This window comes from Polypterus senegalus, chromosome 11, assembly GCF_016835505.1.
Source record: "Polypterus senegalus isolate Bchr_013 chromosome 11, ASM1683550v1, whole genome shotgun sequence".
Lineage (NCBI taxonomy): Eukaryota > Metazoa > Chordata > Cladistia > Polypteriformes > Polypteridae > Polypterus > Polypterus senegalus.
This window is the reverse complement of record NC_053164.1, coordinates 104,056,593-104,069,230: the sequence shown is the minus strand read 5'-3', so window position 1 is coordinate 104,069,230 and position 12,638 is coordinate 104,056,593. Positions and strand designations below refer to the sequence as shown.

At 35.9% G+C, this 12,638-nt stretch overlaps 1 protein-coding gene across 4 annotated transcripts in view; it reads left to right on the top strand.

Moving 5' to 3' along the window:
• LOC120539398 (troponin T, fast skeletal muscle-like) overlaps nucleotides 1-12,638 on the top strand; it is a 151,226-nt gene that overhangs the window by 116,540 nt on the left and 22,048 nt on the right. For all 4 annotated transcript variants that reach the window (XM_039769416.1, XM_039769415.1, XM_039769413.1 and 1 more), the window contains 4 exons: nucleotides 2,531-2,647; nucleotides 5,357-5,434; nucleotides 9,704-9,817; nucleotides 12,521-12,636. In XM_039769416.1, the coding sequence (XP_039625350.1) occupies nucleotides 2,531-2,647; nucleotides 5,357-5,434; nucleotides 9,704-9,817; nucleotides 12,521-12,636 (425 nt within the window). The remainder of the gene's footprint in view (nucleotides 1-2,530; nucleotides 2,648-5,356; nucleotides 5,435-9,703; nucleotides 9,818-12,520; nucleotides 12,637-12,638) is intronic.

The following is a 12,638-nucleotide window of genomic DNA, read 5'->3' as shown; positions in this document are numbered from 1 at the left end:
TTACCATTCTCTTTTGTATGAAGCAGTTTTTCTGCCTCTAGACTTGCATATATCAAGGTGACTGAGGCACAAGGAATATAGAAGTATAATAAGTGCATATACATGAGGTCCCTGGTGCGCTACTAAAGTCTAGCAGAATGGGCAATGCCCACTTTGACTTATAGTTGTTACTATATAATTTAAAATGTAAGCAAAAATATTCCAAGTAGAATTAAAAAATTAATAATAAGTAATGGTAAATTAAATGTCCTGCAGTGGGCTGGTGCCCTGCCCGGGTTTGTTTCCTGCCTCTGGCTCCAGCAGACCCCTGTGACCCTGTAGTTAGGATATAGCGGGTTGCATAATGGATGGATGGAAATTAAAAGTCCCAGTAAAATAATTTAATATGTCTACTGTCAAACCTGCTTAATGCAGTTCAGGCTCACAAAGGCCAGAGCCTTGGTTGCATTAAAACAGGGCAGGAATTCACTTTTGATGGAATATCAGTCCATTGCAGGACACATGGAAACATCTACATTCCCTCTTACAGTCCGATTTAGGATCATCACCTAACCCAAAATGTGCATCTTTGGGATGTAAGACAAAAACTAGAATACCAAAAGAAAAAACCTACAGACACAAGGAGCCTCCTGAACGCTACACGTCAATAATGCAATATAAAACAAAAGCAATAATCCTTTAATTGTTACTTTACCTAGAAAATAATTAATTCAATTAAATACAGTGACATGTAGCTTATTCAATTGTAAAACAAAATATTAAAGTGTGTGGTGGCATAAGACTCTGTGTGGTGACGGGCACATTTTTAATGATATCGTAGTCTGTAGGCAGTGATGCTAAATAAATCAATATTTAAATGAAATTCCAAGTGTGTATATTATATTTTATAGCATTTTTTCAAGCCTCAACAGACTTAATAGCTTAGTTAACATTCTGCAAGGATAGTGCACAATATAGCTGAGCAATTTAACTTAACTTCTCAAAACATTTTCTGATTTCCTTGGAATACCTTAAAAATGACGATGGCATTCAAGTTGGAGGCCACCGTTTTTAGAAAACAATTTCCTTATAATGCAGAAATGAGTGCAGTATTGTAATTCACAAACTAAATGCCTTTCCTACTACACAGTCACAAGAAGCGGATAATGCAAAATCCAGCCCTTAATGGAAGTTTGATCAATTGTTCAAAGAGAACAGAGAGTTCAGAGAAACCAACTGATCTAGCAGGCATATTGTTGGGATCTGGAAGGCAACCCTGGGAGCAAAATATCGCCACAACAATCATGTGCGTTCAGCAATTCCCATAGGTTAATTTTTAACAAATCGTGATGTGTCCAATAGGGTTTTCTTTCTTTTTTTTTCAATATGCTATAGACCGCTAGGTTTATTCCTTCTAAACAGAAAGAGTATGAGTGATTTTATCCTAGTTCTTTTCAATGCTCCACTATCCAATAAAGTGAATGATTGTGCCATCTAGTATTCATTTCTGAAGTATTTGTGGGGCTATAGCAACATCTCACATTATGTCACATTGCAAAATCAGCAGATTTTAAAGTTTTCCTCCTGACTAGAAATAATTTATTATTTTTCTTACTTGGTATAATTTTAAGTATAAATTATTTGCATCATTGTTGTTTTAATATACTCCATTTTCCTCACGATCCTCTGGTTATTGTCTGAGGGCTTCCTTAGATCACACTATGGTGAAACTAATTTAAAGTTTTTTAAGGTGTGGATAGATCAGTACCTTCCAAATACTACATTTTACTTCACCTACTTTGACTGTCCATATATTTGTCCTCCTGTCTTCCTGCTGTGGGCCGTGTATGGTAAACCTCCTGTGGGAGATGCACAGAGGGATTCTATTTTGTATTTTCCTAATGTTTGCATTCATTAAAATTACTTTTGGACGATTTGAAATTACTTGACTCTTTGATATGAGAAAATCCCCACATATGATATACTATTTGACTCATCTTGACGTCTGGTTTTGCATGATATCAAGCTTTTTTGGGGTTCATTCCTATTTTTGGATGTCTAGACACAAAAAAAACTCATTTTTAGTCAAGCAATTTCCTTTCATTTATAATTGTTATAAAAGCTGTTGCCTCTCATTTCAAGCTAAATAAACTAGGTTTGAAGGCACACACTGCCTGTCTCTGTTTGCACATTCTTCCTGTGTCTCTGTGGTTTCATTCTCCAGATACTCTGTTTTTTCTCCCACATACCAAAGGTATACATTTATAATGGCCATATGAATAAGTGAGTTTGCCAGGGATGCTTCCTACCTTCTGTCTGATGCTGCCAGGGAGGATAATGGATTTTCAAACTGGAACTAGATTAAGCAAAGTCATCAATGGATGGATTTAACATATTTTAACAAAGCCTAAAAAGTACTGGATGATGGTAGTGATATTTACAGTCCAAATTAGATTTAGAATAAAAGTAAGGGTATTACTGCTGATAAACCAGATTAATCTAAGGAAAACAGATCTTAAATATTTCAACCTTATTTTTTAATCCTTTACAGGATATTCATAGGAAGCGCATGGAGAAGGACTTGATGGAACTACAGTCTCTTATTGAGGCACACTTTATACAAAGAAGGAAAGAGGAAGAAGAGTTAATAGCTCTAAAGGAACGAATAGTAAGTTAATTTGTTTTATGTTTTTAGAATCCTTGTGTTTAGCATACCATTAGACATGAACTTGCCTGTGGATGTGTGCTCCTCTGTGCCCACGGCCTACTTTTAAAAATCTGTGTGTCAGACTTTATGTCTCATAGCAAATACAAAATCCTTTGCAATATATTAAATAATGTTTTTTTTTACAATGGCAGAGAATATTAAAACTATTTCACATTGTTCATCAGATTCCATTGGTCCACAATGCAGACAAAGAAAGAGGTTGATCAGTTTGAAGACTGGCAGCAAGAAAAGTTCAGATAGAGAGAAAATTAAGCAAAGAGTTAAGATTTCGAGCTTATATAAAGAAAGTGAATAGCTTTCCTCAACTATTTATCCTCGTCTTAGATATTTTATAAAACATTTTAAAGAGGTGTTACATTATTGCAGTGGCAGGAAGTAATTTTCAGAGAACCACACAGCCATGTGAAAATAGTTAATTAATTAATGTAAGAAAAAACCTAATATTTAATGGCACAAGAATTGGAATTCACCTGCAGCCAGCCTGTGCTACCTCCCATGACCCTAAAGTTTCCACAGCCTTCCCAGTAATATACACATGGTGAGCAGCTTTGAATAAAAAGCAGTTCACAGAAAGTACTGTTTTAAAAATGATGGTTAACTAATAGAGCTTTTGTGATTTACCAGTATGGAGTCCATTTTAGTGCAACGATCCTCTTTAGTGGTTTTTAAACTGATACAATTTTTTAAAATAGAAACAGAAGTAAAATTTTAACTAGTATGCTTTTTATTCTATTAAATCTCATTTACTGCGTTTCTTAACTAAAGGTTACTTGCTGGTTAAATACACTGACTGAGTATCAGATTTATACAGTATCGCAAATCACCTATATGCATTGGTCTCTAGTTTTGTCAGGTTTTTTCTGTAATAATGGGAATTCTACAGTTAAATAAGTTCTTTTCTCTGACAATTTCTTTGACATTTTTAGAAAACAGTTGATTAATAGCAACCAGTGCCTATGTAAAATACATGAAGTCACAATAGAAATAGTTAAGAAAAAATTGTGAATATAGATGTTTATTGTAATTATGGATACTGAAACAGTTTAAAATAAATGAATTATAAATATCATATTTCAAATTACATAATGTCAAAAATCACATCATAATAATATGATAATAATGATGGATACACATTAGCAACTCTAAATAGGCTCAGTGTTTCTGCTCTTATGGCATTACTGCCACTATTCTGAGAGGACATGCACCTAAACATTTCATTGTACTTGAACACATTAACAAAGCTGTTTGAGAGCTGTTTTACTTGGGTCAGATATGTGACCTGCGCCACCACCACCTAATTAAAGCACCGTGATGTCCCTGCATTGATGGATTAAAGGCCAGAAGTCCACGTGGCCGTCGTCATCAAGTCCTTCCATGAGAACCCTGAATACAATGAGGACTGATCATTTATGTTAGGCAGAATGCCATAGATGGGTCTCATGTCTGGAACCCCTGCAGATTTTATTTTTTCTCTAACCGTCTGGAGTTTTTTTTGTTTTTTCTGTCCTCCCTGGCCATCAGAACTTACTTTTATTCTATGTTAATTATTGTTCTCTGATTTTAATTCTTACTTTGTCTCTTTTCTGATTCTGCATCTTGTAAAGCACTTTAAGCTACGTTATTTGTATGAAAATATGCAATATAAATAAATGTTGATGTTGTTGTGTATTATGAATAGTGTATGGAACTGTGCAGAGAATAAAAGCTATATTCAAAATTATTTTCATTGAACACCAAATTACAAATTTATTAAATAATAAAACATTTTAGGTGTTTAAACCAAGTCAACCCAATGCCAAAGATAACAATAGAACAACTGCATCAATTTCTTTGATAAATTGTTTGTTCCAGTATAAGAAGCTGAAACCCTTTAAAGTGCATTGCAGCTGACTTCACAATTTATGCAGTCATAAAACCACCTACAGTAGCAGAGGGACAAAATATAGATAGCATATGACCGAACAACATGATTTTGGACTGTAGGAGGAAAGATGCTGTGGTGGATATTGTTAAAGTTCCACCTGGAAGGCACATCTCTTCAGAATCGGTATGGAGCCTAAACACAACTCTACCCACAAAGTAACAATAATCCTTGAACTGCAGAACTCTTAGGTCTTTTCCTTTTTGACTATTTATTTTAATATATTGATTATGTAGAATTCTTGTATTAAGGGGAAGTGTATTTAAAACTGAAGCTAGGATGCACTTCTTTAACAAAGAGTTGTGAGAATCTGAAATAAACTACCAAGACATGTAGCTAATGCAAAAAAATTGACAACCTTTAAGAAGTATCAGAATGAAATACTGGAACAACATAGCTATTAGCTAAACAAACTAGTTAGATGGACTTAATGGTTTCCTGTCATTTGTTAAATTTACATTTGAGCAGATAATATTAGGTGTAAGACATTCTTTTATAAGTAGACTTTTTAAGTGAATTCTGTAGTCTTTCAAATGGTTTTGGCAATAGACTTTGGATAGAGAGTTTCTTGCTGTAAATGAACGTGTTCACAAACATCTAGTGTTAATTTGAGCTCACAATAATCTGTCTTCTCTTCAGACAAAATAAAAATGAGCAGACTTTTTTTTTATACCAGGAAAATTCATATTAGGCTCATTTTAAATCAACCTTTTAATTAATCTTCACAGGAAAAACGAAGGACTGAAAGAGCCGAACAACAAAGAGACCGGGCTGAAAGGGAAAAAAAAAGACAAAACAGAGTGGCAGTAAGTGTTGACATATTGCACGTAATGAAGCAGGGCAGCTTCCTGACATAAGCAAATTAAGTGACAGTTTGGGACCCCAAAGTGTTTGCACTGTATATGGAGATGCATGTATTAAACAATTACAATAATTTTGATGATAACGGGCCATTCATCCCACAAAAGACAGTCAGTCCTATTCACATAATTCTTCCAAAATAGCATATAGTCTATTTTTTAAAGGTCTCTAAAGTCTTACCACACTACATTGTGACTTATTCCATTTGTCTATGGTTCTTTGTGTAAAGAAAAACTCCCAAACACTTGAGCAAAATTTGCCTTTAACAAAAACTGTGTCCCCATGTTCTTGTCGAACACATGTTAAAGTATTCATTGTATTAATTCCCTTCATAATTTTAAGCACTTCAATCGTGTCTCCTTTTAATCCATTTTGCTTAAAGTGAAAGGTCTCAGATGTTTTAATCTTTTCTCATAACTCATCCAGTGTTGTCCTAGAATAAGCATAGTTGCTCATCTCTAGATTCGTTTTTAATACTACTATGTCTTTTTGTAGCCTAGAGATCGAAACTAAACACAGTACTGCAGAAGAGGCCTCAACAGTGTTTTATAAAGCTTGAGCAAACTCTTCTTGGACTGGTATTCTACACATTTCTATGTAAGCTAACATTCTATTAGACTTCTTGATGGCTTCTGAACACTGTCTGGAAGTTGATAGCGTAGACCCCACTATGATGCCTAGATCCTTCTCATAAGGCATACTTTCAATTTTCAGACCTCCTATTGTCTATTCAAATTTAGCAGTATAACATTTTTACTTCCTGCAGGTAATACTGTACCTTATATTAACTTTCATTAAATTTAATTTTCCAAAAAACCTGCACAAGCCTGTTTGTTGTCCAGGTCCCTCTGAAATGATTCAATGGATTTGAGATTATCTGATAATCTACCTATCTTGATATCATCTGCAAAGTTAACCAACTTGTTATTTATAGACCTATTCAAATCATTTATATTAATTGAAAACAGTAGATACCCTTACACTGACCCCCGAGGGAGACCACCCTTAACTTTACCCAATTCTTATAATGTTGATTGCATCATAACCCTCTCCTTCCTGTGTTTTAGCCAGTTCTTCGCTAATCTAAAAACTACACCCTGAACTCCTACCTCTTTTAATTTGATGCCAAACCTCTCATGAGAAACCTTTTCAAATACTTTGTGAAAATGAAGATAAATAATATCGTATGCACTAATCTGGTTGTAATCTTTTGTTGTTTCCTCACAGAATTCCAGCAGGTTAGTAAAACACAAACTCCCTCGTTTCAGCCCATGCTTACTGTTCAGTAAGACACCTGTTCTTGCCATGTGCTGCTCAATCTTTTCCTTAATAATTCTTTGCATTAATTTACATGTGATGCACTTTAACCTTACTGGGTTATAGTTACTTGGATCTGTCTGTTCACCTTTTTATATAATGTGATATTACATTTGGTCCTAATGATTTGTTTGATTTCAGCCTATTTAATATGAGCTGTACTTCTGCCTCTACAATTACTAAATCAGTCAGTGCCTCCTTAATAGTCACTGTTACTGCTGGGAGGTTATATACTTCCCAATGTCTCAATGCCCAATAAAACTATTTCCTTCTATCCTACACTGAGATTAGAGCCTCATGCTAATTCTTCTAATCTCCTTAATCTTACTTGAACTAGTGCATGGCACAAGCAGAACTTCAAGGAAGACTACCTTGTCAGTTCTTCTCCTCAGCCTAGTACCCAACTGTTTAAATTTGGATTGCAGAACTGACTGCCTGCTGTTATGTAATTTGTTCCAACAAAACAATGACAACTAGATCCACCACTGGTCCAGACAAGAAGCCCTCCAGCCTTCTAGAGATGTCTCCCACTTGTGCACCCGAAAGTCAGCACAATGCACAAGACTCTCTGTTTTTTAAGCAAACCTGCTCTTCAGTCCACCTATTGATTGAATCCTCCACTATCTCTCTTTCTTGGGACTGTTTTTCAGAAGGCCATTTGGGGCTTCTCATGCCTGCCTACCACCTAAGAGTTTGCATAGACACCTTCCAGCTCCGCAAGGATCTGAAATTGATTTGACACTTCCAGTTCTGGAGTTGATGCTCCTGGACATTATACACTCTTTGCCTTGTACATTGTGACTATGGCCTATCTATCTCTACCTTAGTGGTCTTAAGTCTATTCCCACCTCACCTCAGATTTGCACATTATCTCCCTAAAGGACACCAGGGAAATGTCCGCCAATCATGCACAACACAGGATAGCCAATCTAACACAACACAGAATAACCAACTTCTCCTCCAATTCAGTGGTCCTAAACTTAAGATGCTAAAATAGCTGACATCTCCTGCAGATGTAGCCTTCAAGGAGGACTGACTCCTCCAACTCATCCTCCAAAAAGTCCAACATCCAACAAGAATTGCATTGCACGGGCCTAAGTTTTAACATTTTGGTTTGGATTACTAAACTGCTTAACTTTTTATTAAAGTTAAATGATTTAATTTAAAATTTTAAAATTAATAAGATAATAGATTAAAGAACTACTGCAGTTGCTTAACACCTTCTGACCACTTAAGCTCCTGTAATACTCTCTCCCTTGACTGCCTGGTGTTCGTCTTTCTTTGAAGTTATTAACTTTACTCTTTTCCCTGTCTGTTTTCTTAACTTTGTGCCCCATTTTTTTGCTTCCTTACTTTGAAACTCTCCACTTATACGGTTTATATTCCTTCTTATTAATGAAACCTTATGCTGTCACCCTCTTAATTGTGCTAACTTTCCTAACCACTAAGAACTTTTCTATCAGTTAGTTATTTCCTTATTTACTGTTTCTACTATGAATATTCTGTTCCATTCTGTTTCTACTGCTGCTTACTCCCGATCGCCATTACCTCTCTTGATAGCTGTTTACATAACACTGAGCTTCTCTCTTAACTGCTTTGCAGAGAGTTGCCTCACTGAACTTGCTGTTTTCTTAAGGAATGAATGTGTATGTCCTTGCTTTCTACTTTAGCTAACGCGTTACTGTTCGAGTATTCTATCCAATTATTCTTTATAACCCAGAACTTTTTCCCACTAAGGAATCGCTGTTACTTTAAAATTTTCAACTCTATGATCCAAGCTATTTACTTACGGACTTGCCATTTTCTACAACTACTTTCTACCCTGTCAGATCTGCTCCTATCTCCACCAACGCTAGTTTGAAATACAAGAAATATTACAGACACTCAGCTACCTTTGCTACTGTGCAAGTGAAAAAAAGAGCAAAAAACCCTGCTAAAGGTAAAAAAGCTTCACAAATTCTGGCTTGACTCTGTAGAGGCAACCAAAAAATGTTTTTAAGAGCACAATTTGTACTTTACTTCATTCTCACACAATAGTAACACAGCACAAACCACAATTCTTCTTCCAGTTCAACTCATAAGGATGATGTCACCACATCAGTATGTCTCAGTTTCCAATCTCAGTACCTTCTATTTTAATATACCACTTAAAAAAACTGTAAATGGCTTTATATAGAAACAACATACATTGGTAGACAGTTAAAATATTTATTCAGAAGATCGCAATAAATGCATAAAGAATGCAGTGATTTATCTGATTTCAGAACTTTTACTGTTATTATTACCCTAATATGAACATATACCAGTTCATAAAACAAGAGCTGGCTTAGATATAAATGCTTAATATATGACTTAATTAGAGACACGTACAGTAACCATGATTTTTGTATTACAACGTGTTAAATACCAATTTTTCAAGCAAGGTTATTTTACTGCAGTGAGATTTTTGACGAATATTTCTATTCTGTCAGTGGTATTAATGATACTCTATGTTCCAAACTCTAGTCAGTCAGATGGTATTCATCGAGCAAAATGTTCTATCTCACTATCGCCTTCTCAAATGAGAAGAAAGTCAAAACATACATTTTTCTTTCAGAATGTTGAAAAAAGACCAAGATTCTTTGCAGTACTACATATTTATTTTTTATTTTCACTACATTTTTTCAAAAAAAGAAAAATACATTTCTTTCTATATTTATAGTGATGTATTCTAGAATGTTAGCTATTTTTGTCCTTATGACATGGCCAATGAGTTTTTAGAAGTTTTAAAAGCTGAGTCTTTGCAAAACATGGTGACCCCACACATTGTGTAAAAGGGGTGCAGGGAAAGGATAGATATGGTTCCTTAAAAAGTAAGCATCAGTAACTTTATATGAGTACTACTTGTCTTCAATTAGGAGGAAAAAGCAAGAAAGGAGGAAGAAGAGCATAGAAAGAGACAAGAAGAGGATGCTAAAAAGAAAAAGGTCCTGTCAAACAGGTCTTACCAATATGGAGGCTACCTGCAGAAGGTGAGAAATTTGTTTGATTATAACTAAAAACATTCAAATATCCTTATTTGTTGCACTGTTTTGAAATATGGCTCGTTGATTATCACTTTTTATCTTTAAGAAAGAGCTTGTCCACATTACCACAATGTTGTAATTTTTTCAGTCCTAATTATAATTCATGCGAACATACAATCTTTTTCTTGCCTAAGTTTATAAAACATAATGGCATATTTATGATGTACTGTAACTACTGTACATAAATAAGCTCACTTAAAGCATAATCATGATCAAAGCATAGATCATCACATTAGCCATGGTGGTCACATCACAACACCAGCAGCAACAGTAAATAAACCTCTGTGTACCAGTACTACAGCTTATACTCATATCTGGGCAATTACTAAATTGTTGCATTTTGTTTGTTTTTGAATGGAATTTTTTTATAGTTTATATTTAGACATTTGGGGAGACTCACATTGTCACAGACTCACCTTTCCCACACTAAATCAGATTGCCATTGATACAAGTGGCAAAAATATTTAAGTGGAGGCCTTTACAGTGTCAAATCTTTAAGTCAAGAGTCTCTTTGATGAAATTTGATGCCTGTCATATGCGGGTCTCATAGGAATAATCAAATCAAAGAATATTTGGCAGCAGTACTGTGCTTACTTTCTACAACATCTGGATGAAGCAGAAATACTGGTAGGCAATATTATGACCTTGGATTAAATTACTCTGTATGAAGGGCACTGAAAGCTATTGACTCAAAAGTCACTCTTTAAAAGCCCTTGTGTCATAGCAGCAGATGACAGTCATTTTCTTCTATTACACTGCATGTATCAAGGTGAATGCAATTTCACTGATACGAGTGCCAGATGAGAGGCTTTGTGACTATCACTTTATTATTTTTATACATGACATTTCCAAGTTAATATCTAAAATAGAGAGATGAGCCACACGATTAAATTTAATTGCCTAATATTGTGTAGATCCTCTGAAGCTGTCCTGTGGTATCTGGCACCAAGATGTTAGTAGCAGATCCTGTATGTTGTGAGGTAGAGCCTCAATTCACCAGTCTTATTTTTCTAGCACATTCCACAAATGCTGGATTGGATTGAGATCTGGGGAATTTGGAGGCCAAAGTCACACTTTGAACTCATTGTCATGTTACTCAAATAATAATAATAACCTGAACAATTTTTGCAGTGTGGCAGGGCACATTATCCTGCTGAAAGATGCCGCTACCATCAAGGAATACCATTGTCATGAAGCATTGTACATGGTCTGCAACAATCTGATGGTACCTGTCAAAATAACATCCACATGAATGCTAAAACCCATATTTTCTCAGCAGAGCATTGCCAAGAATATCACACTGCCTGTTTGCTTGCCTTCCTTCCATAGTGCATCGTGCTGCCATCTGTTCCCCAGATAAAGAACCCACATGAACCCGGCCATCCATGTGATTCATTGGACCAGGCCTCCTTCTTCCATTGCTCCATGATCCAGTTTTGATGCTCATATGTCTACTGTAGGCACTTTCAGTGGTGGACGGGAGCAACATGGCACTGTGAATGATCTGTGGCTACACAGCCTCATACACAGCCAAGCTGTGATGCATTGTGTTTCCTGACATCTTTCTCTCATGGCCAGCATTAAGTTTTTCAGCAATTTGTGCTATAGTACTACTTCTGTAGGATTGGACCAAATGGGCTGGCCTTCACTTCCCATGGGTATCTATGAGCCTTGAGTGCCCATGACCCTGTTGCCAGGTCCCTGGCCACCCTTCCTCGGAGTACTTTTGGTAGGTTCTAATCTCTACATACGGGGAACACCCTGCAAGACCTGCTATTTTGGAGATACTCTGACCCATTTGTCTAGCCAACACAATTTGTCTCTTGTCAAGGTCACTCACATCCTTACACTTGCCAATTTTTCCTGCTTCCAACAAGTCATCTTCAACAACTGACTGTTCATTTGCTGCCTAATATATCTCACCACTTGACAGGTACCATTGTACGAGATAATCAATGTTATTCACTTCACCTGTCAGTGGCTTTAATGTTGTGGCTGATCGATTTATATTCTTCTGTCGGGATAAAATTTGGATTTCAGTGTATGTTACAGAAACTCATTTGTTAATGCTAATGTGGAGGCAATACACTGCAATTGATGCCTCACAGTCAAAAGTGCGGTGGCTACAGAATTCATAGAGTTTGTATCTTAGTTTTTTTTCTCATTTATAAATTTACTTGGTAAAAGTGAGGGTTAGGTGCCTTGGACTTACTGCTACTTGTTGGGCAACACTGCACTGCCACCAACCAACAAGTGAGTTCTGGAAAAATGGGTGAATAAAGGATAGTTCTTACACAACAAGGCATTTTTGGTTACGTTTTTCATTCTCAGATTATTTTGACTCTTCATTAAAATATTTGGGAATCACCATAGTGTCATAGTAGTTAATACTGCTGTCACACAGGTTCTGTACATCTGACAGGGTGTGAATCCTATCACTGTTTGTGAAGAATTTGTGCACAACGTGCTGTATCAGTGCATACTCCTAACCTCTCCCTCTCTGTATGTTCTGTTCTGCCAGTGTATGTTTTTCTTCAGGTATTTTTGATTTTCCTCAGATTTCCCCAAGACATTTAGGTTAGGATAATTCTTAATATTAAAATGGATGTGAAAGATCAATTGTTGGATTAAAACATTCATGTTTTTCAGGCTGAAGTACGTAAAAAAGGTGCTAAGAAGCAAACTGAAAAAGAGAAGAAGAAAAAGGTTTTGGCAGAAAGACGAAAGCCACTTAACATTGATAATCTAAGTGATGACAAGCTGAAGT